Source organism: Drosophila willistoni, chromosome 3R (assembly GCF_018902025.1).
Source record: "Drosophila willistoni isolate 14030-0811.24 chromosome 3R, UCI_dwil_1.1, whole genome shotgun sequence".
In the NCBI taxonomy this organism is placed as follows: domain Eukaryota; kingdom Metazoa; phylum Arthropoda; class Insecta; order Diptera; family Drosophilidae; genus Drosophila; species Drosophila willistoni.
This window is the reverse complement of record NC_061086.1, coordinates 10,630,203-10,655,157: the sequence shown is the minus strand read 5'-3', so window position 1 is coordinate 10,655,157 and position 24,955 is coordinate 10,630,203. Positions and strand designations below refer to the sequence as shown.

At 36.7% G+C, this 24,955-nt stretch overlaps 2 protein-coding genes across 2 annotated transcripts in view; one reads left to right on the top strand and one right to left on the bottom strand.

The window, feature by feature from the left end:
* LOC6651351 overlaps positions 1–24,625 on the top strand; it is a 60,511-nt gene extending 35,886 nt beyond the window's left edge. The window contains exons 4-10 of the mRNA XM_002073498.4: positions 19,240–19,443; positions 19,511–19,656; positions 19,719–20,552; positions 20,637–20,774; positions 20,836–21,296; positions 21,356–23,763; positions 23,821–24,625. Of these exons, the coding sequence (XP_002073534.4) occupies positions 19,240–19,443; positions 19,511–19,656; positions 19,719–20,552; positions 20,637–20,774; positions 20,836–21,296; positions 21,356–23,763; positions 23,821–24,498 (4,869 nt within the window). The 3' untranslated portion in view covers positions 24,499–24,625. The remainder of the gene's footprint in view (positions 1–19,239; positions 19,444–19,510; positions 19,657–19,718; positions 20,553–20,636; positions 20,775–20,835; positions 21,297–21,355; positions 23,764–23,820) is intronic.
* LOC6651352 lies at positions 523–13,997 on the bottom strand. The gene is made up of 4 exons (XM_023180084.2): positions 13,905–13,997; positions 2,041–2,235; positions 1,221–1,331; positions 523–1,154 (listed from the first exon to the last, which is right to left on the bottom strand). Exons 1-4 carry the CDS (start codon positions 13,960–13,962, stop codon positions 928–930), a joined length of 591 nt encoding a protein of 196 aa, XP_023035852.1. The 5' UTR covers positions 13,963–13,997; the 3' UTR covers positions 523–927.
* Positions 24,626–24,955: the final 330 nt, after the last annotated feature.

Below are 24,955 nucleotides of genomic sequence, written 5' to 3'. Positions count from 1 at the left end.
TATTTTAATACTGGGTATATTTTTTGAAAATACGGAATGGGCCAAGAGTTTTTTTTACAGAGTACTTCGACCAAAAGGTTTGGCATTACACGAACTGAGCCTTTTACAGAAAACTATAGCACAATCCAATTCAGAATCAGAAACCATAAAAATATTGTAATAGGTTTTACAACTTTTTAAAGTTCAGTTGCATAAATAACAACCTTATTCTTTTCATTGGCAAAGGCTTCGCAAAATTCCGAAAATTGTTTTAAATTTTTACTTAAACATGAGAAATAAAATTTTGATTTTCATTATAAAGGTTTTTTTTTTTTGTTTTTAACAAAGAGACTTCAGGCATAAAGGTCTATAACGTATGGAATTAACTATGTTCAACTGAAAAGACGTTACAAAACTCATTTATTCGTTTACCTAGAATTATTTCATATTTTATTTATGTAAAGAAATTTAATATTTACAATACTTTAAATTTTTATGAAAAATATAGAAATATAACTTAAAACTATTAATGGAAATGTATCTAAACTTACAAATGTCAGCAAAGGTGCAAAGAATTTGCATTAATGAGAAGAACTTAAAATAAATGCATATTTTACAAATTATATTTGATATGTACGTGTCAATTCAATAGAAATTTCGAAAATGGCTTTTGGCTCATAACGAGATGAATTTTTGAATTTATCAGATAAGATTAACATTGGCGTACATTATAAGTATTTAAATGTATAAACTAATTTATCAAATTACAAAAAGCACGTTATATTTGCTTGCACACATTTTTCGGATAGCATCGTGTTGTTGTAATTAAAACGTAAAAGTGGATAGAATTTTAATTTTATTTTCACTAACTCTAATCTTAAACTAAGTAAACTAATAGGCTGTCTCAAAAATGAACGCTCAAAGCCAGTTTCTGATTATTTGTGTGCCCTAATTGAAAATATCATCGACCAATTCCTTGGTTATAATACGATGAGGTCGTGTTGGATTCACTTTAGGGCGTTGATATAAACGCGCATTGATCGCATACAGCCTGGGTGAGAGATCACATCGAACATTGAACCACCAATCGCAGACAAAGACAGCCTGCGAGAATTGAGTGCCATTGGGACAAAGGAATGATGCCTGCCTTCCATCAATGTCGCAATAGTGCCAACCTATAAAAGAGAGGAAACTCTAGTCAAAATTCAATTGCTTTTGAGTGGAGAGAGACTGTGACTTACCTTGACACCTGGTCTCCATGTCTGCAAAGAATCCGGGATATTCCTGTTCATCGCAATAGAAATTTGTATAGGGAACAGCCGATAGTATGGGATAGTCAACGCCTGGGCGACCTGCAAATGATTTTGTTATTGCAATTAGCGATACAGCAAACCAAAACAAAAAGTGCGTTTCCAATCAATTTCACTTCACCAGACTTTTACTTAAAAGAAAAACCATATCCACAGGCAACTAAAAACAAACCAAAAACGCACCAGAAATGTCAAATGCAGTTGCAGACCGAATCCCCAACATAAACAAAAAATGTGCCAAAAAAAAAATGTTTACTGAATGCTGCTTGGTTGACATAAACAAATCTGTCGTTGCCCCTTTCCAAAAGATTCACGGCAGGCTCGTGGATCTGTGGACTGGATTTGGGCAGCAGGAGGAGGGAGGATATTCGTCGCATCTGTCGCTAATAAATGAATTTACGAGTAGATGCACTTCTGTGCCAAATATTCGGTTCGGAAAAATAATTTAAAACCAACAAAAAAAAAAAGAAGAGGGAATAAGCCCAAAAAAATAACCGCGTTTGTTTTTGCTATATTTTATGTGTGTGTCCTCGGCATGAAGTGATGCATTTCTTCTTGCTGTGCATGAAAATGGAAAAATTTAAATGGCTTGGTGTGTTGGGGTGTGCCTGGTTGTGGGATTGTTGGGATTGGGTTTAGACTTAATGACCAATGGTGCAGGGGCCAGGCCATGCATATTGATTGACTTGTCAATAACATGAACAACAGATAGTTGTTGTTGTTTTTATATATATTTGCACTTAGTACTTACCCGGTATGGATTTACCCAATTCAAGGTATTCCCGCACCGATGGACTTAAAAAGTTATCTGGTATCTCTGGTAGATCCTTCTCTTGACTGCCACTCTCATCGTTTTCCAAATCTTGTTGCGGCTCTGGCTCAAAGTTTACCGGTTCGGGGGCCCGAGGGCGTTTAGCCCGTTTTGAGCGTACCGTTTCGCGGCAATCTGCAAAAAAAAAAACAATTGAAATAGATAAATTGATTTCAACAGCCAAACCTTAAAGCTAAAATCTTAAAGTTCAAGGCTAGTTGAGATGACGATGCAAAAATCATAAAGTGTTGCGATTTCCTGTGAATTATGGGGGCGCCATATGCGCAAATACTTAATGTCAAAAGTAACATTAAAGTAAGGCCCTCCCAACCCTAACTAGAGTTAAAAAATTAAGTGTGCAAATTGAATTAGCCAGCTTTATTCGTGAATTCCTAATTCAACTAATCACTTAAAAATTAAAAAACTAACAGTTGGTTGTTTGAAATTCAAATTAAATCTTTGAAAATTGTTTATAAGTTTCAAAATTCCACTTGATAGAAAGGAATTTAGCCCTGACTAAAAGAAAAACAAGAGCAGAAACTAATCAAACACATCTCGTATTAGTTATATCTTTAGTCGCTGCTGTTGCTGCCGCAATTGTGCAGCATGTTCTCACTGTCACATTATGTTGCTCAATGTGCTGCTGTTCGTGCGGTTGTCATTTTGGTTGTTGACCTTGCAGCATCTTTGGGAAAATAACATGTTAGGCTAGAACATTGCGGTAATTGCTCAATATTAATTTGTTTTTGCATAATCTTTTGCATAGACCCCCCTCATTAGTTCTTGTGATTTGTGACCACAAGAATAACAAGAGACACAACAAAACTTGATTCATTTTAGTTTCTTTGAGGCACTTGAAGCTCTGCACTGCTTCCTCTACAACCCACAACACATTTTGATTAACTCGCTTTGCATTGCCTTGACGTCTTGAATTTAAGTAATTTTTTCCTTTTTTTGCGTACAAAATGTAAAATGAAAACCCAAAAACTTGTCGTTAATTTTATTCTACATTTCGCGCAATTTATTCACATTCATTGCCGCCTGACGCGCTGTTGCAGTTGTCGTTGTGTTTTGTTGTCTCTTTGAGAGTGCTTGTAATTGACCTTAACCTTGTTCCGCTATATGTTGTTACTGTTCGATCATTTAGCCGGCTCAAGTTATAATAGCATTGTGTAATCGAATGCACTTCAGGTTTATATTCATTTAGCAAGTGAATTTATAAGTTTGTACGTATGTAGGCCTTTCATCCAATATCAATTAGGTGGGCAGGCTACGACTTATTGTTAGTCTATCTCTATCTACAAGGGAACATAAAGTTTTAGTTGAATGCAGCTGCAATCTGAGATGACTAACTGTGAAGCCATTTCATGGCCCAATTATAGACAGAGTGAAAGGCAGCAATGTACAAAAAAAAAAAACCAACTGAAAGTTTTTAAAACCCATTCATCTTATTTGAGTTACCTTTAATCAATTGCCAATAACAAAAGTTGAGTGAACAATAAGGAAAACTCTACTAAATTGTTCAATAAATTGTTCATAATTTAAAAATTGTGATTAAGGATCTTTCTAACTGCTGTTAAAGTGTTGATCTGATATTTTGATTTGTAAATTTGAAGTCCAAGAATGAGTTAGGATGAGTTGCGATACATTAAATAATAGATTTTTGTTTTTTTAAATAAAATGTTTAAAACAATTTAACAACAAACAATTTAACAATTAAATTGTTATATTTATATATCAGAAAACAGAAATCCCTTTCGAATTGGGTTTACAGTAATAAGTTTTTATGTCCTGTAAATATTCATTCATTCATGTTTATTTTTCGACAGTAAAAACATTACAAATTAAACTGAATTTTATTTATTTCTGAAAATAGCATACAAAGAAGAGAAAGGTAAAAAGATAAAAAAAAAACTTATTAACTTAATTCAAAAATTATTATTGAGTTTCAAATACTCAATACAGTCTTATGTTTAAGCTGCATTTCCTTAATTTTTAGTAACAGCTTCGGATCGGCGGGTAATGGAATTCATAAGGTCCTGACAACGGTTCAAGGGGACCTAAGACAATGCTTCCTAAACTTCTCGTCTCCTTATAGGTTTTCAATCGAACTTACAATTAGATCTGGGGACTAAGGTGGCTATAACATAAGACCGATCTTTTCGGATGCAAACCAATAATTCAAAAGCTTGCTTGTATATTTTGGATGTTTGTCCTGTTGAAATGTCCATTTTATAGTCATTTCCCAATTGGGATGTGGTAGCATTGTATTTTGTAATATGTGTATATAAACTTTTTATACCATACACCCATAGGGTGAAATGGTATATTAAAGTCGCCAAAATGTATGTAACAGGCAGAAGGAAGCTTCTCCGACCCCATAAAGTATATATATTCTTGATCAGGATCAACAGCCGAGTCGATCAAGCCTTGTCCGTCTGTCCGTCCGTCTGTCCGTCCGTCCGTCTGTCCGTCCGTCCGTCTGTCCGTATGAACACCTAGATCTCGGAGACTGTAAGAGCTAGAGCCACCAAATTTGGTATGTAGACTCGTGTAGTATGTAGAGTGATCAAGTTTATTTCAAATTTTTGCCACGCCCCTTTCCGCCCCCGCAATTCAAAAAAAGCGTTTATCTCAAAAACTATTCCAGCTAGAGACACCATATTTGGTATGTATATTTGCTTAGTAAACACGCACATTTTGTATGTGTAAAAATTTTGCCACGCCCTTTTCCGCCCCCGTAATTTGTAAAACTTGATTATCTCCCGTATTTTTTTACCTTATGCAATCAAATTTGGCACACTTAAATTTAATACTAATAACTAGCAAAATACCAAATTTGATCAAAATCGGACAAAAAACAGTCGAGTTATGCATATAAACGTTTTTCCATAAGGCCGGAGTTGAGTGAGCTCGTATGATTGAGTGAGCGAGATACTAAGATATGCTTGTAAAATGCATGTGAAAATGCATTAATTTAATAAAGTTGAAATATTTGCTTTACTGGTGTATGGTATAACCAAAGTCGGCGAGACGACTTACTTACTTCATCTATTCATAATGTCTCTTCTCTTTGGGTTGAGTTGAGTCCTGTAAATTGTATATTTAAATGCATCAATTTAGCCCAGCTCGAGGAAATTAGCTAATTATTTAGCCAATAGCATATTAGCTGCACACATCACACCACACACACATATACACATACGCACAATCCCAAGGGTAAAAAGCAATTAAGTGCAATCCACAGCACAACATAATGCTCAAACCCAGTCATACACCCACACCAGAAAGCAGAAAAAAAAACATAAAATTAATAACAAAATTATTAGCCACACTCCAAACACACACACATACATCTATAAGTACCTACTCACACACTCGATGGCATGGAGGCCGACAAATTGCAACATTGAATTTCGTAAAAATGGCAAACAAACAAAAAAAAACAAAATGTATTACAATTGAAATAATTACTGCGAAAAAAAAACAATCAAATTGTAATTAGAGTCGAACCAGCAGCAGTAGCAGCCAGCACCAAGCATTAAGGATCAATACCAACTGTTGCTGCTGCAAATGTGACGACAAATTGGTATAGCAACAAAATACTCATGGATATATAAGCATAGATATATCCAATATCTATATCTATCTACGACAATGTCCAATGGCCACGCATTTCGTTATTTTAGGGGGCTTAATGTCAAAAGTTGTCTGTGGAGGAGAAGGGAAGGGGAAATGGAGGTGAAAAAAATCACGCATTAAAATGAGAAACATTTAGAGTCAACAGCAGCGGATGCAGTGCGTCATGGCACACCCCTTTGGCACGTCGGGCCAAAGCAACGCTTTGCGCTTTTTTTTTGTGTGTTTTGTTGGTTGGGGTTAGGTAACCATGGACTATCTCCCTCCTATGTGTTGCAAGCCGCAACAGTGGCCCCTCCTGTATTGCTCTGCTCCTCCAGTGATGGTGGCTGATGGTGTTGCCTGCCTGCCTGGTGGTTGGTGGCTTGTCGTCGCCAATGCGATTGGGTTTTTTGGTTTTGCAGTCGCATAATTAAAGTAATTGCCTTTCGGTAGAGTGTGCGCGGGAAATTGTGGCAGCTGGGGGAAATTAAACAGCAAAAACAGAGCAAAAACGCATTTCACAATTGTAATTGCGTTTCTTGCATTGAAATATTTTGGCGCCTTTTTCGCTTTTGCAATTGATAAAACTTGGTTAACTTGAACTAAATAAATCAAATTGCCATTTAGTTTTGGTTGGGTATGAAATCTATGGTATGGCTGTTGCCTGTTGCGTCTGTCTAGCCAGGCCAAAACGATTAGCCATGAATTATTTAGGGCCGCCACCTAAAAAGCGCTATATAGACTTGGTCTTGATCATATTAAGGTGGCACATAAATTAAGCCTCATGGTTTTTATCAGTAGCAATTGTTTAAGTTTTTGGCATTATTTATTATTGCTTCCCACTTGGTAAAGGTAAAAGGAATTGCCTAATTAGTGAGCTTAAACAGTTTGCCAATTGTAAATCAGCTTTTTTCCATTTGTGATAGGATTCATTGGGTTGAATGGATTTACTTTCCTTTGTCAACAGTTTATGTGATAACTTTGGGAAAGAGACTCTTTTAAAAGAAATCTTTTAAACTGATTAATGAAATTTATATATGGAGAAGAAACATTACTTTTATAATACCCAATAGCATATTCTCTATTTCTTTTCTTTTTAATGATCTAATTTATATTTCTTCAACTTCTATATTTTTTCCCATTCTATTACATTTTTATATAGACTTTAATGTCTACATGCAATTTCTTTAACGTGGATAGAGTTCTCAATTAATTTTTAGAATAGTTTTTCAATTGAGTTGAAAATATTTAAGCTAAAATAAAAAATCAGCAATGCAAAAGTCGCCGCTGGCTATGGTCGGAGACCAATTGTGTTTGGTTTGGTTAAACAAAGTTAGTTGCTCGCTCGTAAATTGTCAGCGGTTAAAAACTAAAAACTAGTGGGCGGTTTTCTTTTTACGCTTGGCGATAACAATCAAAATAAAAATAAGAGAAAAAAAAAACGAAAAACCGCGGCCAAAAAGCTGTTCTAACCGGGCTACAAATTTTATTTGGCAATTTGCATTTGGCCAAGTTCGTTCTCCCCTCCCACCCCCCTCTGCATGAAATAATGGATAAATCCCGATGCCGCCGCCTGGCGGGAGCATAACAAATGCATTTGGTTTGCGTTCATAATTTAGAGGTATTGAAATTGTAGGGTGGTGGTCAATGGCACACTAAGGGGGGAGGGTGGAGGGTGGTAGTGTGTGTGGCTGCTGCTTTTTGGCTAGACAAAAAGCGCCTTTGAGCTATTTGTGCGCGTCGTCGAACTTGTTTGTTGTATTGTTTTATGCCAGTTTATGCAATGCAATGCATTTAGTCAATAGATTAAGGAGGCCTGCAAACAACAACAACAGCCACATGTATATATCTAAGTTATATATAAAACTTATATTCATGTATATGTATATGTGTGTGTGTGTAACAAATCGTGACTGCATGAAGTTGCCGTTAAAATCTACGAGTTGGCCCACTAAACTGGCTATCAAGCGACATAAAAGCAAACTTTTTTTTAAGGTGGAGCTCGTTGCACATTTTTTTTTTCTGGGGCGACAATTTTGAAAAGAAAAGAAACCAAAAAGATGGCGTTGTCTCGATTAAACATGTATTAAAGTATGTATAGAAATGAATCTATATTAAATTATGTATATATAGACTAACTATAGTGTGGCTAGCTGCTTCATAATAAACGTACACGATGGTGTGTCCAATTCACCTGACAGATTTATGGAAATGTCGTCGCGGTGCATGCAACAGGAAATTCATTTACATAATTTTTGTGTGGTCCATTCTGGCATCCTTTGCCCGACGCCTGGCCTGCCTGTCCTGGCCTGGCCTGACTGACTGTGTGCATTATCCTTATAATAAGCTGCGAAGCAGGGGACACGATAGGGGTTGACGTGGAGGTATATGGAGTATTGCGAGACAGATCCGTGTGGATAATCAGCCTATCAAGGATTCAATTATATAATGAGCTTTATTTATTTTGTGCAGCTTTACGTTGCACATGCAACGTGCCGCCGCAACGTAGTCGAATCAGCATCCAATGTCGTTGCATTATCTGCATCTTTCCTGCCCCACAATATGATGCCCTGTTGTTATTGTTGTTGTGAAAGGATGTTTGTGTGTGTGTGCGGTGTGTGTGTGTCATGTGGCTTGGCGGCGTCTTTTGCTTTTTATAAATGATTTATTTGCCAATTATTGTCAACAGAATGGTAAAACCAATTCACATTTTGTGTATTTATGACTTCTTAAAGCCCTTAGCCAATCGATTGTCCATTTTCCATGGTCCAAAGATAAAATGAAATCTATAATGTGTTTCCCCTCGTACCATAAATTGCTAAACTATCATTTTAATTGACTCTTAATTATGTAAATTTATGGATCGTAAAGCATTAACAAACAATTTCATGTTGTTAATCGTTTTTCCGAACTCAAAACCAGACAAAACTAATTTTACCATACATAAGATTTAGTACCATGCCAAAAGAAAAAAATTACGCCATATTTTTTAGGGAATTGCAAACTATTATAAGTATGTTATTACATATGTATGTTACATATGCACATGACATATTTTGACCTTATACCGAACCTTTGACCGATTATAGTCCACATAAATATATTTAATTATGTACTCCAAGAAAAACTAACACAATAAATCAAAATTTAATGAAATTAGGACAAAATTTTAAAGAATTATAAAACCCTTTTTATGTCATGTTAAATTTCAAAGAAATTACATTTTCTATAAGTACATAACTAACTTTTTTCTATAAAGAATAAAATATATAAATAGTTCAACTATAAGTTCCTATGAGTGTTTGAGCCAATGAAAGCTACATTCAGCCCCTTTTCATTTCAATTTTCCACCACACAAAATCCATTGTCCGTCTGATGTTTCTTACCCAAAATCTATTTAATAATAAGCTTTTATATGTAATTATGCATTTTTATTGCATGTTAATTGCATTGAAATACCACATACCCCCCTGGCACACCAAGTGCGGGTGTGTGTGTGTCTGTGTGTGTGCGTTTGCGTGTTGTGGCAGTTTTTCATCTGCCATAGCTCATAAATATAAATGACAGAATTTTTCCGCAATTTGTCGCCGCACACACAGAGACAAATTTCATTTTAATTGAAAATTATGCCACAGCATTAACATTAAGCAAGAAATTGAAGTGACCAACAGAAGAGACAGAGATATAGATAAAAAGAGAGGGAAAGAGAGAGAGAGAGAGATAGAATTGACGAGGGCAACAAAAATCCATGTAAGAAATTGTTTGCCATTTTAACCATAATTTTTTTACTTTTTGGTTTAGGCCTTTTGTCGTGTCGTTGGCCGTCAATTTAATCTTGGCATTTGTTGGTTTTGTTTCTCCTTTAAATATATTTCTTTTAGGTTTATCGTTTTACTGGTTGTCAGGCATAATATTTGCATATGTCAGCTGGGCGGTTCGTTGGCCCAACCAAACCAACCGCATTGCCATTTGACAGTCGTAAAAATTGTTTTCTCATGTGTGCCAAATGTTTGACTTACGCGCAAAAATGTTTGTCCGGTTAAATCTTTTGTGTGTGCGTATTGACTATGGATTGAGCCAAATATACCCTTACCCAAGAAAAAGGTAAGCTTTATTTATTGACTTGGATTGGCTTGAGAAAAAGAAATCTGAATACTTGGAGACTTTTCATCTATTGTTAGTTTAGAGGATAAAGTTCAGCCTAAATAAGTTGCTTGGTGACTAAAGTAAAGAGAGGGTATAGAAACAACCACTTGATAGAAGTTTTTTATATCTATAAATCAATTAATTTGAACATGCAAAATGCAAATGTGTTTTCAAATATATTTTTTTGCGTGCGTGCGCCCAAGCTTTTATGGGGAGAAGACCATGGCGGGGAAAGAGAACAAGTTATTTCCAACACCTGGCCAATGCCCACAAATGACAACTGCAGCAGCCGTTGGAGCCAATATATGACATCTCTGGTAGAGAACTGTTGCACCAGCAGCTACAACTACAACTACAACAGCAACTGCAAATATTTGTCGTATATCAAGCGATTTTTATCATAAAAGGTTTCCGTTTCGCATTATGCACAGATAGATTTAGCATACAAGAAGTAAAGTATTTAAAGACAATTTTTCTTCTTTTTTTTTTTTTGCTTGATCATAAATTTTAGTTGCCATCATTGGAAAATCATTTGCATATTAATGGCAAATGTTTTGACATATTGTTGTTGTTTCTGTCCCCCCCTCTCCACTCGCCCTTGTGGCGGATGTTGTTAGTAGTAGTTAGTAAGTTGCATCGGTTCCGTGAATGGTTAATGTGAGTGGGAAGCCATCAGTTAAGATGGGCCACCACACAACACAACAGTGCATTCTCAATTATTGCAACAGCATCAACAACAACAACAACAAATTTAACAAAACAACAACCTAAACAGACACTGAGAGCATTACTGGCAACTTTCAGATATTAGATTGTAAGTTTTAAGTTGGTCTAGACTTTGGAGAGTCGTCGCAAAATGTAAAAAGAGACTCCCACAACAACGTAATAGGGGTTGGGGGGTATCTACATTCATATGTATGTACCTACTTATGGCATTTTGTCATTCAGTTCACCATAAAAAGTACATCCCATTCGAAAATTATTAGAAACAATCTATTGCCGAAGTTATCGAGATAAAGTCACACATACACACCTGGATCTATAAGCGTCTCGATTGTCTCCACTTCAGACTATACTTTTTATTTTATGGTTATTATTTCTCTCTCCATCTCATTTATTATAAAAATATTCCAAGCATCATAAACAATTCTAACAACTAAATAATTAAATGCAATACACAAATGTTTGCACAGTGGCCAAAGAAATAAACAAATACGAGTTGATTTAAAGGACTTTTAACAATGATTTTTAATACCAAAATTTTATATTAATGAAAACAATATTATCCTTGTTCAAGAATAAGAAGTTTATAGAAATGAAATCTTGATTAAACCTCTAAGTCTCTTCACTTTTTAATCGATTGCCATAGAAGAAAATAAAAACTAATAGTTATTTAAAAATTTGTTATTTAGTTATTTAAAAACAAGTGAGACTTCTTAACCCAAATTAATTTCCAAAATGTTCAGAATTAATCAAGTCTTAGGTCTTAAAGGATTAACCCAAAAGGACTTTTTACATATTCAGCTTAAAGTTATTTTTCTAAAGTAATTCGGACTTAGGCTTATAAAACTAGCTAACTTTTCTGATAAGAATTGTTGTATACTAAATAAAATATTTAAAAAATTTTTTAAAAATGTCTAAATTTGCTGTTCGAAAAGAAGGAAAACCAAATGGGTCGAAAATGGTTTAAACTTTAGCATTCAAACAAAATGATAGTCGTATTTATTTATATTTTACATATATCGTATGTTGTATTATATTTTTACTTTCCTAAATCGCAATTGTGAAATAAGTCCCATAAATGGGCAATTCTCCAAGTAAAAAAAACCCTGTATCAAAACACCTTATTATTTCGAAAAAGGGCATAACTTATAGCCGTTTATTAGTATCATAGATGGTTCATAATTTGAATTTGGACAACCCTTCGTTTTTTTAGGATATCAAAAAGAAAAACGAAGTTATTCGCGCTCTTTAAAAACAGACTTTCCTTGAAAATTTCCCATACGTTTCGATCGACACCATATCTGTTTTTGTACCTACTTTTTTTCCTATTCCTTTACTATTTTATACAAAAAATTTTCGGAAGCCTAGCTAAATCAATATGTTCACATATTCCTAGCTTCCCAGATACATTTATCTGATCAAATGTTCTTGCATATCTTAGCCAATGTATGTACCTGCATATGTATGAAGTAAACTTGAAATAGTTGTTTTATTATAATGCAGATTAAAAAACTATTGTCATTGCATTGACATTTGCCACGTTGTTGTTGTAGTTGTAGTCTGTGTCTCTCCGTGTATTTGTGTGGGCAACATTTGACGAAATTAGCTGAATAAGTTTATTAAACAAATAACTAACCACGAGTAGTAATAAACAAATTCAATGGCATAAATTGGCTAACGACGACGATGGCTGTTAATTAAAAGACAAAACTAAAATCGCAGCTTGAAACTGAAATGGCAAAGAACACGGCAAGCACAAGGCAAAGGCGGATGATGATTGCCTCATTTGTGGATAGCTTTTTGTATTAATGCCGCATAAAATGTCGTGCAGTTTTAAGAACTGTGCGAAAGAGAGAGAGAGAATGAGAGAGACTGCGATTTTGGGTGCGGACAACCTTCAATTCTCGATGCAAATGTCAAATGTAGTACAGGGAACTTTCCTGTCTGGCCCCAAACCCACCCAATGATAATGATGATGATGATGATGATGATGATGTTCATTATGATGTTGAATACTTATGCTTGGGTTGAAATTAGAAAGTCTTTTGGGTTTTTGCAAAACCAAAACGAAAACCATCAGGTGTAGCAGCAGCAAAAGGCTCATAAATAATGTGAACTTTTGTCGAGTCTCGGCTAATAAATAAATACTTGTACCGGGTCGTGTCGCGTATGCTTGATGATGCTTAGATGATGCAAGGCGTCTCTCCTCTGACCGTCCGGGGTCCGGAGTCCGTTCGTTCATGTTCCATAACATACACGCATGCCTGAAGCTGCCGCCAAGTGACCATAAAGTGCCACCAAGTGGTGCCCAACCACCAGCAGCATTTACAACTACAACAAACAGCCATAAAATGCAATACATTGGGCCGAGTCACATACAAAAGTGATTTTGGCTTGCGGTTTTGTCAGCCAGCCCGCGCTTGACACATCAAGGCGGTCGGTCGGTCGGTCGCTCGGTCGCATACGTCGAGTTCGTCCCACTGCCGGTTAACGTATACGCCTCCAATGCATCAGCAGCATGACGGTGCCGACGCATCGTGTAATCTGCTTGAATTTATTGCATTCAACTTTGGGTTTTGGTTTTTCTTTTCTTTTTTTTTTTTGGTGTAATTTGATTTAACTAAATCCAAGCAAACGACATCATGTGCTGCGCCTGCCTGGCTTGTTGTTGTCGTTTTAATAGTTGCTATGACCATAAACTACATTCCATTCTTGTTCATATAAACTGAAGTTGGCTGCAAAAACCAACCACCCATCTTTAAATGGTCGAAACCAATCGGAGGAACTGATGGTCAATCTTTTATAATCATTTCTACATTTTCTTCAACTCTACAGTCTTTAAAGCTCTTGAATTTTCTTAATTGAATTTAATGTTTCGTTCTTGTCAATTACATAGATAAAATCTTTAAACTTTTTATATGAGTTTTACTTAAGAGTTAGATTTATTTGAGTTCCCACAGACTTTGTCAGTTGGACAAGTTCCAAACACTACAAGATGTTACCTATGAAATAAAGAAACGAAAAGCCCAAGTAAATATGGGAAAAAAAAAAATAAATTCATATATAAAATAACCTTGATTTCACTTTCTATTGTTCCTCAAGATAATTTATTTTTCCTTTCAATATTTAAATTTTACTTTAAAGTAAATATTTAGTTAAAAAGTTGCTTTTCTTTTCCTTTAAGTCTAAAGACATTTTGTCATAAGACATTTGTTGTTGCAACAAATTTATTTAAATAATACAAACAATATTATTTTTGTTGTTGAGAGTAAATAGAAAGAAAAAATAATATTATGTTTGCTTTTTCCACTTACCTGTAAATAATAAATATCCACAAATGAGAATCAACAGAAATGTTATCCTTGGCAACATGTTGCTGTTAATTTATTAAAAGGAACAAATGTTGCAGAAAATGAAATTTGTTTTTAAAGTGGTTTCAGGTGATCACTTTTCTTTCTGGTGAATGTAAATTAAAACTTTTCGTTTATGAATTATAAGAAAACAACAACAACCAAGATAATTTAAGTATTTTGGCCAAAACCGCTAAACGTTGTGGCAGCAACAGCAAAGAAATTTCAGCAACTTTGTGTTGTTGGTGTTGTTGCTGTTGTTTTCTATTGAAATTGGTATTTACGATTCATTAAATTTCATTTTAAAGAAGCAATTATAGTTAATCTTTCTTTATTAGCAGCAGTCTCTCGGTAGCAGTTAACTATTTAACAATTTGCTTGCAATTGTTGCTCTCGTTTGTTTTCCTTGATTTAAGCTGTTGTTGTTGTTGCTTTGACGGGAGCCACACCAAAAAGCGAAAGATTGTTTGAAAATTTGCATGAATCTGGTGTTGGCCTATAAAAAAAATTGTTGTTGTTACTTTGTAACATGCAACAACTTGGACGACGACGACGACGACTGCAACGACTTTTGTATGTGAAGTTGCCTAATATGCTGCTAAAATAGCGGGCGGGTGCTTTAAGTTGCAGTTACAGTTGTTGTTGTTGTTGGTGTTGGTGGTGGGGAACGAGGAGACAATGGGGCACGAAATATGGCACAGACACAGTAGTTGCACTTCTTACACAGACGCCAATTCGCATTTGTTGCACTTTTATTATTATTATTTCTTATTGTTATTAGTTGTAACCGGCTGCAATTGTTTTTTGTTTTATTTTCGGGGAGTGTTTTTCAACTAGATTTATTTCTAACAGTGTGTGTGTATTACGATATTCGATCGCGAAAACAAGACTCAAAAAAGCCAAAGCCAACCGTTCACCCAAACGACTCAACATCAACTGACTTCAATTGTTGTTGAACACATTTTTTTTTAGTTGCCAACGTTCGCCGCAGCGTCATCTCAGACCAGGCTTACACTCTCAGTTTTCATACTCCATCCTCTCTGTTTTGTCTCTAGAATTGAGTAAGGCTCTGAACTTGTTTGTCGTGCCTCCAAAATGTTTAGTTTGCTCACTTTTAATTGTACTAACTAGCTGGCTAGCAAGCAAGCAAGCTAGCTGAATTGGATTGGTTTGGATTGAATTGAAGGAGGCCTTACGCAATTGCAAATTGTCTGAATGAATCACAACAGTGTGGAGGGAGATACGATCGACCGACCGACCGACCCTAACTAAAAGCAATCTCTGTCGCGTCTCTCGACAACCTTCGACAATTGATCGCAAAAAAAAAAAAAGAAAAACGGCAATCAAAAAAAGTACATTAGGCAAAGTCGTGGCTAATAGAAGCCACCAACTGACTTGGCTTTTAATTAATCATGTAATTATGGATATTCGAGGGTTGTACTTAAAGTACTTTGAAGGATAACTTTGAACCAATAAGCTCTTTCCGCCTTTGAGTTACTGTGTACAGAGGTTATAATCTTTATTAGATTTTCCTTTGAACAACCCTCGTGCAGAACGGAAAAACCTTCTAAAAGAACGACACTTCATTGCTGTGCCGAATTTGATATTTTGGGGGCCTTTCATTTTTTGTTGGCTATTGAGCATCGTCGTCGTTGTTGTTGTCGTTGCGCAGTGCATAGAAGATGTGACCTTGTGCAGTATTGTTAAGTCTTTTGGACGAACTGCCTCAGAACATGAATGTATGTAGATGGCGGATGGTGGTAAATATATACAGAATGTCTTTACCCTCTACCGACGATCATTCTTCTCTCTTTTGTTGTGTGATTGTTGTGGATAGGTTTTAGCCACTGGCCTGCATAATAATAATGTGAGTGTGTGTAGCAGAACGTCTGATTTATATTTGGCCCGGCTGAGATAGGCGACCAGCATGTCCAATTAGCCTTGCCAGTTGCCAGTTGGACAGCCAGCAGCAGCAGCAGCATCAGCATCAGCATCTCAAGGCCTTAAACATAAATCATAATCACATTAGTGGCAGAGACAGCTTTCCGTAACCAGAGCGTGCAAAAAAAAACACAAGAAACAGAGTTTGCTTCCCTGATTTGGCCGCCCACACGTGCCCATTAAAAATGGCAATTGAAAACAAAACAGAAACGAATTATGTGTTATATAAAATTTTAAAGAAATAAACCAAAAACAAACAAAAGTAAAAACAACAATTATTAATAGCAAAAGTTGATTTCGGCACACGCACTAATGTCTAACGAGGCGGTACAAAATGCCACCGAATCGCGCTGCCCACTCCTCCTCCTCCACCTCCACGTCCACCACTCCTCCTCTTCTTCTGACTGTAATTGATAAACTGGCCAAATGAACTGAATGACTGTCCGAGTGATCGACGGACTACAGCCAGCCTATTGCCAAACCAAACAGACAGACAAAAGCAACAAGCGGCAAACACACACCAAAATTTATGTTCATTCCAGCTGAAAATTGAGATTTTATAATTGTATATATAATTCATTTTTATTGATTTTTTCCCAACTTTAATTACAAGCTAATCGTTTAAATGGCCTGCTAAATGTTTGACCATAAAATCAATGTAAAACTTTGTTCAATACACAAAGAATTTGGTTAATGATTAACTAACCAATGTTGGCAATAATGCAAGGTTGAACAATTAATGGGAATCTATCTATATAAAGTACTTAACTTAGTACTCAAATCTTCTCCTCGTTGTGAATGTAACAACAATAGGAAAAGATTATCCATAAAAAGATAACTAAAACTCTGGAAGGCCAAAGCAACCTCTTTTTTTTTTGGTCAATTGATTAAGCCATTCTCTGGTGCAAGTTTTTAATACGTGTGGCAGCTGCCTAAAGTACTTACAATGACATAAGAAGTCCTTCTGTCTGAGATTAAACCTCTTCTGACAGTCTTTTAGCTGTTGTCTACAACTTGTAGAGACGATTTCCATGTTAAGTTCTATTCTAAGTTCTGCATTTTCCAAAAATGCGGCACTATAGACTTTCCTTTCATATTGAAAAGACATCTTTCAATTTGCATTAAAAAATTGATATGTAATATATTTCAATTATTTTATGTTTATAATTTCAAAGTATTTGATGCTCATTTCAAATTAGAATTAATTTGGGACAAAACTTTTCAATATCGATTGAAAATATACCATAATATAGACTAAAGATAATAATTGGAATTTATTATAAGTTGTTTTTCACAATTTCTACAATATTCTTAAAGACACTTAACCTTGCAAGACTGTATTAGCTTTATCTTTTTTAGATTTCCAGACACTCCAGTACAAGAAGTTAAGTACATATATACATGGATGTTATTTGAAAAATAAGTGTGTCAGGTTGCTTTAAAATTTGTAATAAGTTTAGTAACACTGTTTGCACTGTGAGAGCAACTAAAGAAGTGAGTAAGTGGTTAAATTAAGTCAGTTAAAAAGTGAGTGAGTACAAAAGGAACAAGTTTAGTCAACATGTTAGCCCATTCACTGAAGGGAGTTGTTCAATTTCCTTCACTCATTCAAAAACGTTCCTTATGACCGTAATAGAAGTTATAAGGAAATGAGTTCTTTTGAGAATATTTACAAATAATAATGCAGTAAGGAACACTTCTTGTTTGGAATGGATATATATATGTAGTTATCCATATTTAACAAAATTTAGTAAGTAAATTCAATGTTAGTAAAGTAGTTAAGTACTTTTCTCCCCCCATAAAGGACACTATGGATCTAAATATTATAACTATTTTGTTTGTTGCCTAAACGTCCCGACGTTCAAGATTTAATTAATGGGAATAATTGAATAAATAATTTATTATAAAGAAATCTAGCAACCTTTCAAAAGGTTGTCCCATATTATGAACTCATTTGGATTAGTGTAGCAATTGGATGGATATTTATTATCAATATAGGATAAGCTTCTCAAACCTAACAATTTTTAGCTATGGCCATTGGCGTATTTTAAAAAAAATTTATTTGATAAATGTCAGAGATCATTATCTGTCACTGGTTTAAGTTACTAGATAAGATTGGCATAGGGGCATGCAAAAATATTTTAATCTTGCAAATTTTAGTAAAGATTTTCAATTGTTCTTGAAAATTTCGATTTAATAGAGTTTATTACACATGTAGGTACATAATTTGTGAGTGTGTTTGTTTTAACCATGTTCAATTAGTTTAGACTAGCAAAAGCAAAAGCCAAATCATTTGAGCTCTTTTAAAAATAATACTGCAAAATGTATGGTGGCTTAATTTCTGCTTGGTTGTTATTATTTTTGGTGTATTGTTGTAGTTAGCTTCAATTGAGCCCACTCGCAGAGTTCTTTTGGCCAGGCCATAAATCGCAATGCGTAGGAAGTTGGTTTCGCCGATAATTGTTGAAAATTGCGACCACAGATTGGAGATTATTGAAAACCATTTTCGTTAGTTGTTACTCGGTTGGAAAGAGAGGGGAACTTGAGCTTTTTAATTGGCGAGGACCAATTTGAACAACCGAATGAATATGTTATTTATTGAAACAATTTGGATTGCGTATGTTACATTTTTTTTCCTATTTAATTTGTCTGGCAAATGAAACAATGAAATTGTCTATTGCTGCCAACTTCAGTCAATTGGTTTTTTTTCTTTTTTGTTGAAGAGACCCTTGACAAGGTCGAGTGAATTGAGCACTTCAGATTCATGTAAAAATCAAGTGAATTTTATGTCGATCTTTGTTATGTTTCGGTTCGTATATGATCGACTGGTTATAATGATGTGCCCAGACCAGAGATCAGCTGGCTGGGCTTCTACTCTATATGGGTTTCATTTACACGACTCTTCAGGTCTCTTAGACTTGGCTTGGCTTAGATGTAGTTGCCATTTATGGCAGAACGAGCTGTTGGCGCGAACTTGCCTGTCATCTGCTACAAATCAGCTGTCATAAAGTTTTTTGGGTTGATGTTTTACAATCACTTTCAAATGGCAACAATAACAACAACAACAACAACTATATAGAGGAATCATTTGATATTGATCGTTGTCTCGTTCATTCCATGGCTAAAGATGTGAAGAAGAAGTTGCTGCCTTCAATTGCCTATTGAGAAATGCGCACAATTAAAAGTGGCAACTCAACTGACACTCATTCCCCACCCCCTCTGATAGACTAGTGCCCCCCGCCCCATTCAGAGTGGAGAATGGAATTGAGAGTCTTTAGAATGTGCATATATGTATATATATATATATTTTATTAATCTGCATCTTGTTTTAAATATTTGAATACTTTTTGCATTGCAGGTGGTGAAGAATACCAAAAAGAAACTGGGCGACTATGCCATAGAAACATTGACCAAGATATCTAAACACTTTGGCCATCTGCATGGCCTATTGCAAATGGCTGAACTGCAGGTCATTGAAAAGTTACGCGAGTCCAGTCTGTCGCCTCAGATAAAGCTAAATGAAGCCATGAACAATCTAAATGGCTATGAAACAGTCCTCAAGGTAGGTTTCTTTTTAATATACCAGCGAGTGGTGTTGTGTGATGGAGGCATTCCTTTTTCTTTTCCAGACTCTGAGCGAATCGTTTGAAAGTGAGAGCAACGTTGGAGTGCCAAGAGATGTTTGGCTCAAAGAGCTCTTGGGCTTAACTGCACGACATTTGGAAAAAATACCAGCTAATATTCAAGTCACCAAATTGGATAAGAATCCCTATATGTAAGCAAAATCAATTAACTATATGTATTTACTTAATTTCATATTCTCATTTCTTTTTTTAGCTTTGACATTGCCGCCAGCAGTGGCCAAACTATGACTACAATGTTGGACAAAAATTTTCGTTGCATTTTCATTGATCCGCAAATGACAGTACGCTATCAAAGTGTCTATGAAATGAATAGCCCGATTTCGAGCATTGCTAAGGAACATCCGCATGATTCCTCTTTCTTTAAATTCTCGAACAGTGACAAGGAAAATGACAAACAAAGTCAGCACAAACAATTGAAGAAAAAATCATTTAGACAAAAGTCAAAGAGTCAGCCCAATTACCAGGCTTCATCGCAACCAGGTCAAAGTCCTGATCCATGTCCATCGACTGTCCAGTTAAAACCAAACCATAACAAGAAAACAAAACATCGTGTCTCCTCCAAGAAGGATGTTGTTAAACGAAACAACATCAGCATCTCTAACACTTCCAGCTCAACTGAAGGGGGTCGGCTGCCGAATATTAATAATATGCGCATCGAAATTGAGAGTATGCGTACCACTTTCACAGACATCGATATAAGTAACAAGAGCAATAATAATAACAATAATAAAGATTGGTGGTTTACGACGGATATTATGGTAAAAGTTCGTGCCATTAAGTCGCCCGAAGATTTCTTTCTCCAGGGCATACATGCTGCCCAGCGTATAGAACGTGAGATTGGGGCATTTTGCCAGACATCTGATTGTCATCAGGCCAAGAAGATTGTTGTGGGCCAATATTATATAACCTATCACAGTGAGGTGAATCGTTATCATCGTGCGATGGTTAAAGAGAAATTGCAAGAGCAAGATTTTTATCAAGTCATACTGCCCGATATCGGAATGCAGTATCCAATTCATGCTAAAAAGTAAGTAAAGTCTCTCTCTCTCTCTGTCTCTCTCTCTCTCTATCTCTCTCTCTATAATTCTAATATGAGTATAAACCATTTTAGTTTTCGAGAGCTGCCTAGAAAATTGACCATGATACCCTTTGCGGCCGTGAAATGTAGACTAAAGCATATAATGCCACGCAATGGTGGCTCTGAATGGGATGCCGAGGCTATTAAGTTCTTCAAACAGCTCATTCAAAAGTAAGTGAAGGATATTTTATCCTTATTTAATCCAATACGAAATAATAACGTATAATTTCAGCAATTCTGTGCACGTGACCATGGTACATCCCACAGACCGCAACAATGTATATGCGGTAGATCTCATGGTTACCAACTACAATACAAACATCTCAGTTCGGGAATCTTTTTTATATACTGGCATGGCGTGCGCTCGTTACGGTAAGGCGTACGCCGCCGATCCCGTGAAACCCAAACAATTGGTTGCTCTTAGTGGCCAACGTTTACCGATGTATCAGGCCGTGTTTGGTGATGCCTTTATGGCGCAGATTCTCCATCTGGATTCGCCCCATGAGTTTTATGTGATGCGTCACGATATGGAGTCGAAACGTTCTGAGCTGCAAACGACATTGCAAAATACGATGGATCGTTTACATTTGGGTCAGTTGGAGAATATTTATTTGGGTCGCTTGCATTTGGCATGTGTCCTGCAAACGGAGAACCAATGGCATCGGGCACGCATTGAGCAAATGTTGCCCGAGGGTAAGTAGTTTGATGTTAATTCCTAAATCGACTCATTTGTCATTTGATTGGCTCCGCAGGATTTGTGGTAGTTCGTCTTGTAGATATTGGCACCATGCAGAAAGTCTCCTGGGATCATTTGTTTATCTTGCCATCAAAGTTTTGGCACACCGAGATGGCCATCAAATGTTGCTTGACTGATGTGGAGACTCTGGCGGAGCATGGATATCTCTGGACATCGGATGCAATTAAATCATTTACTCAATTGACTTCGAATCCCAAGCTCCATATGGAGGTTATCGGTATGCGTGAAGATATGGTTTATGTCGCATTGAATGTCATGCGTCCCAGTGGTGAGATGATGAGTGTGGGCGCCCAGATGGTTAAGCAGAATCATTGCAAGTCCACTGGAGATACTAGTCGACAACCGGGCACATCAACAGCTTCACGTCGCACACATCTGGATGACGACACGCGTAAGTTTATAAGGAAACAAACTAAGAAGAACTCAAATCTATCGCTGGCAGGAGATGATATTTATTCTCAAGTGAATCGGAATCGAAATGAACGTGTACCCATCGAAATGTTGTACGTCAAGCAACCAGATGAATTCTACGTGACTCTACCACAATTTATCCCCGCTATTGCGGGCCTGAAGAAATTGGTACAGGAAGTTGCCGCCAAAATGCAGGAGAATTGTTTGCCGCGTTGCGAATGGAGCGTTGGCGATATGTGCTATGTACACTTTAAGGCCCACTGTGATGACCAGATGATGTGGCATCGTGGGATAGTTGTAAAGGTCGTATTCTCGGACAGTGATTCACCAAAATATCGCATTCGTTTGCGTGACTTGGGCCAGTTGGCCTCAGATATCCCAGCCAGTCAAATGACACCCATTGATGATGCTCACAAGCTGATTTCGGATAGCGCACTACGTTGCCATCTGTATGGCATACTTCCCAGAGGTGGTCGTTGGACATCTCAGGGCGTTGATTTCTTTAGGGATCAGCTGCAAGCTTACCGTGGATTGGAAGTCTCTGGTTATGGGCGCTACGAAAATTCTCTGGCTGTCGTCCTTTGGGGTACACATACTGAAATACCAGGCCCTTTCACTCCAGAACGTGTCAAATATGCGAATCTTAACGATGCACTTGTTTTATCAGCCTTAGCTTTCAAGGATGAGAACAAAAGTAGTGTTCGGTCCGTCATTGTCTCAAATGACGAAGCTGAATCTTCGTGCTCAGTAGCTCTACAATCGTGCCAGGAAAACTCGGATGGTGGCATGCAGTTGTCTAAATTGGTTGCCAGTAAGGATTCAGTGAATCAGTCGATGATCTCGTTATCGGCGACTCAACATAATGACGAAATGCCGCCATTGTCACTTCTCAAAGACTTGAATATGTCTTCACCTACCACAGGCGAGACATCGGCTCCCCTCGCCTGGACAACGCCACGCGAGTGCAAGAAAAACATCTTCACGGCACTGCCCACCTACGTCAATTACGGATGTCAGGCATTTTTAACTTTGGCCAATGATAAACCATTCATTGAGCAAATGCGTAATCAACTTGAAAAGCACTTCAAGCCAATGATGAGCCGTCTGGGCGGCGTACATCACTATGTGGTTGGTCAACCCGTATTGGTCACCTATCATTTGGATAATTTACTTTATCGCGGCATTGTCCAGACATTGGCCAACTTGCAGGGAGAATATAACGTATATTTTATTGACTATGGCAACGATGAATTGGTAACGTCTGCCGAAATGCTGCCATATGCACCATTTCCGCAACTTAAAGCGATGTGTTGGTTGGTCGATATTCATGGAGCGGATACCAAGTCAAAGAAGTACTCCATTGTCGAGATGGACACTGTGCATAAACAGATCGTCATGAAATTGTGCAGTGTGCGGGTAGTCGAGATGAAGGGTCCCAATGGAATACCATCGTGTCAAATTAAAGTCGATAACCTTGACATTGGCGAGATGATTTCTAAAATGGGTGCATCGATACCGCAGGAGAATAAACTATTGGAGAGTTTCAAAATGTTTGATGAGTTGTTAAATTTCGGTGAACCTGTTAAGGAGTTGCAACATGACGACAATTCAACCATAAAGCCACCACCGCGAAAAAAGGCATTCGTTGAAGAAGTCAATCATTTTGACAGCGATTCGGAGGACATTGACTGTGAGCAAGCGGCTCTAGAGATGTCCATGCAAGAAAAAAGCTTTGGCGTCTATAGCAACAGGAAGATCCACAAAAAGGATGAAAATTTGCTTGAGGATTATGGAGATAATGAAACTGGGAGTGAGGAGTGTGATGTTTCGATTCGCCTTCTAAACAGCCATGGAAATGAAGACCATGTTGGCAATCTACCTACCGGACTTGATATCTCTCGGCCTTTCAATAACAATGAGTTAGATGTTTTGGAACCTCACTCGAGCGCTGTCCTAAAACAATTGCGTCGTCGCATTGAATTGCGTAGAAAGGTTTGTTTTCTATTTTGCATTAAATGACAATAAAACTTAGTTTTACTTTTTACACAGGATATGATGAACAAAGTTGATTTCTTTCCCATGGACACGTCTACGGTGTTCTCTTATGATGCAGAGATCTGTTTTCAGCCACAAAGTTTACCCATTGGAGTCAATCAGTTTTTGTGCACCGTAGATAGCGTTCTCTCAGCAACTGAGCTCCAGATCTCACCATGTCTTACTGAATTCACCAAATTTGACATTAGTCTGTTTCAAGAGACCAACGCAGTAATCGAAAAGGCTGCTTCACTTCATCCAGAAGTCAATACCCTTTGTCTGGCACAGTACTCCAAGGATGAGCAATGGTATCGTGCAACCATTACGGAGCTGCACGCAGCCACCCAACGTGCTACGGTATTATATATTGATTTCCATGACACTGAAATGGTGCCCTATGAGAATCTTAAAGTAATGCCCAAACAGTTGTTCACCTTCCCGTTGCGCTCGTTCCGCGTAAAGCTACACAAAGTTAAGCTGAATAAGAGTTTTGCAGACAAGACTGTGCGTCAGGCATTACAAGCTTGTCTTTGCGCTCACACGTATGTCTTTGCCCGTGTCTTTTATCCCAGTACCTACCATGATACCATCAGGAAGGGACAACACAGACTGATCGAGGTGGAGCTTTATGAAAATAAACACAAACATAAGGTGATTTATCAGCCTTTGATCGAAAATTGGATGTACGTCTAACTATTCGACTAAATTTCTACTATTTGAATTTGCATTTTATATTTTACTTTGCTCTTACATAAATGAATATGTATTTCTATTGCAGAATTTTGTAATTTTTAAGTTTTTTGTTTTCTTCAATATTAAACCCAAATAAAAACAATTGTTTTACTTTAAATACGAAATTTAACTATTTACCCGAGGGGGAACAATCACTAAAGAAGGGAACCCAAAGTTACCCAAAAAAGTTCAAAAATTAAGACATTTTACACATTTTCATAATTCTTGTTTTTTGTAATTGTTCATAAATTGAATTTATTTCCACCATAGCTTAGGTAGATATCTTTCCATTAGTTCGTCATTGAAATTTTTATGTTTTGTTTTTTGTTTTTGTAAGTTGTAAATATTTGTTTAAAATTGTTTTTCATTTCTTCTTAATATTCATTCTTCAATTGTTGTTGTTGTTCTTTTATATTAT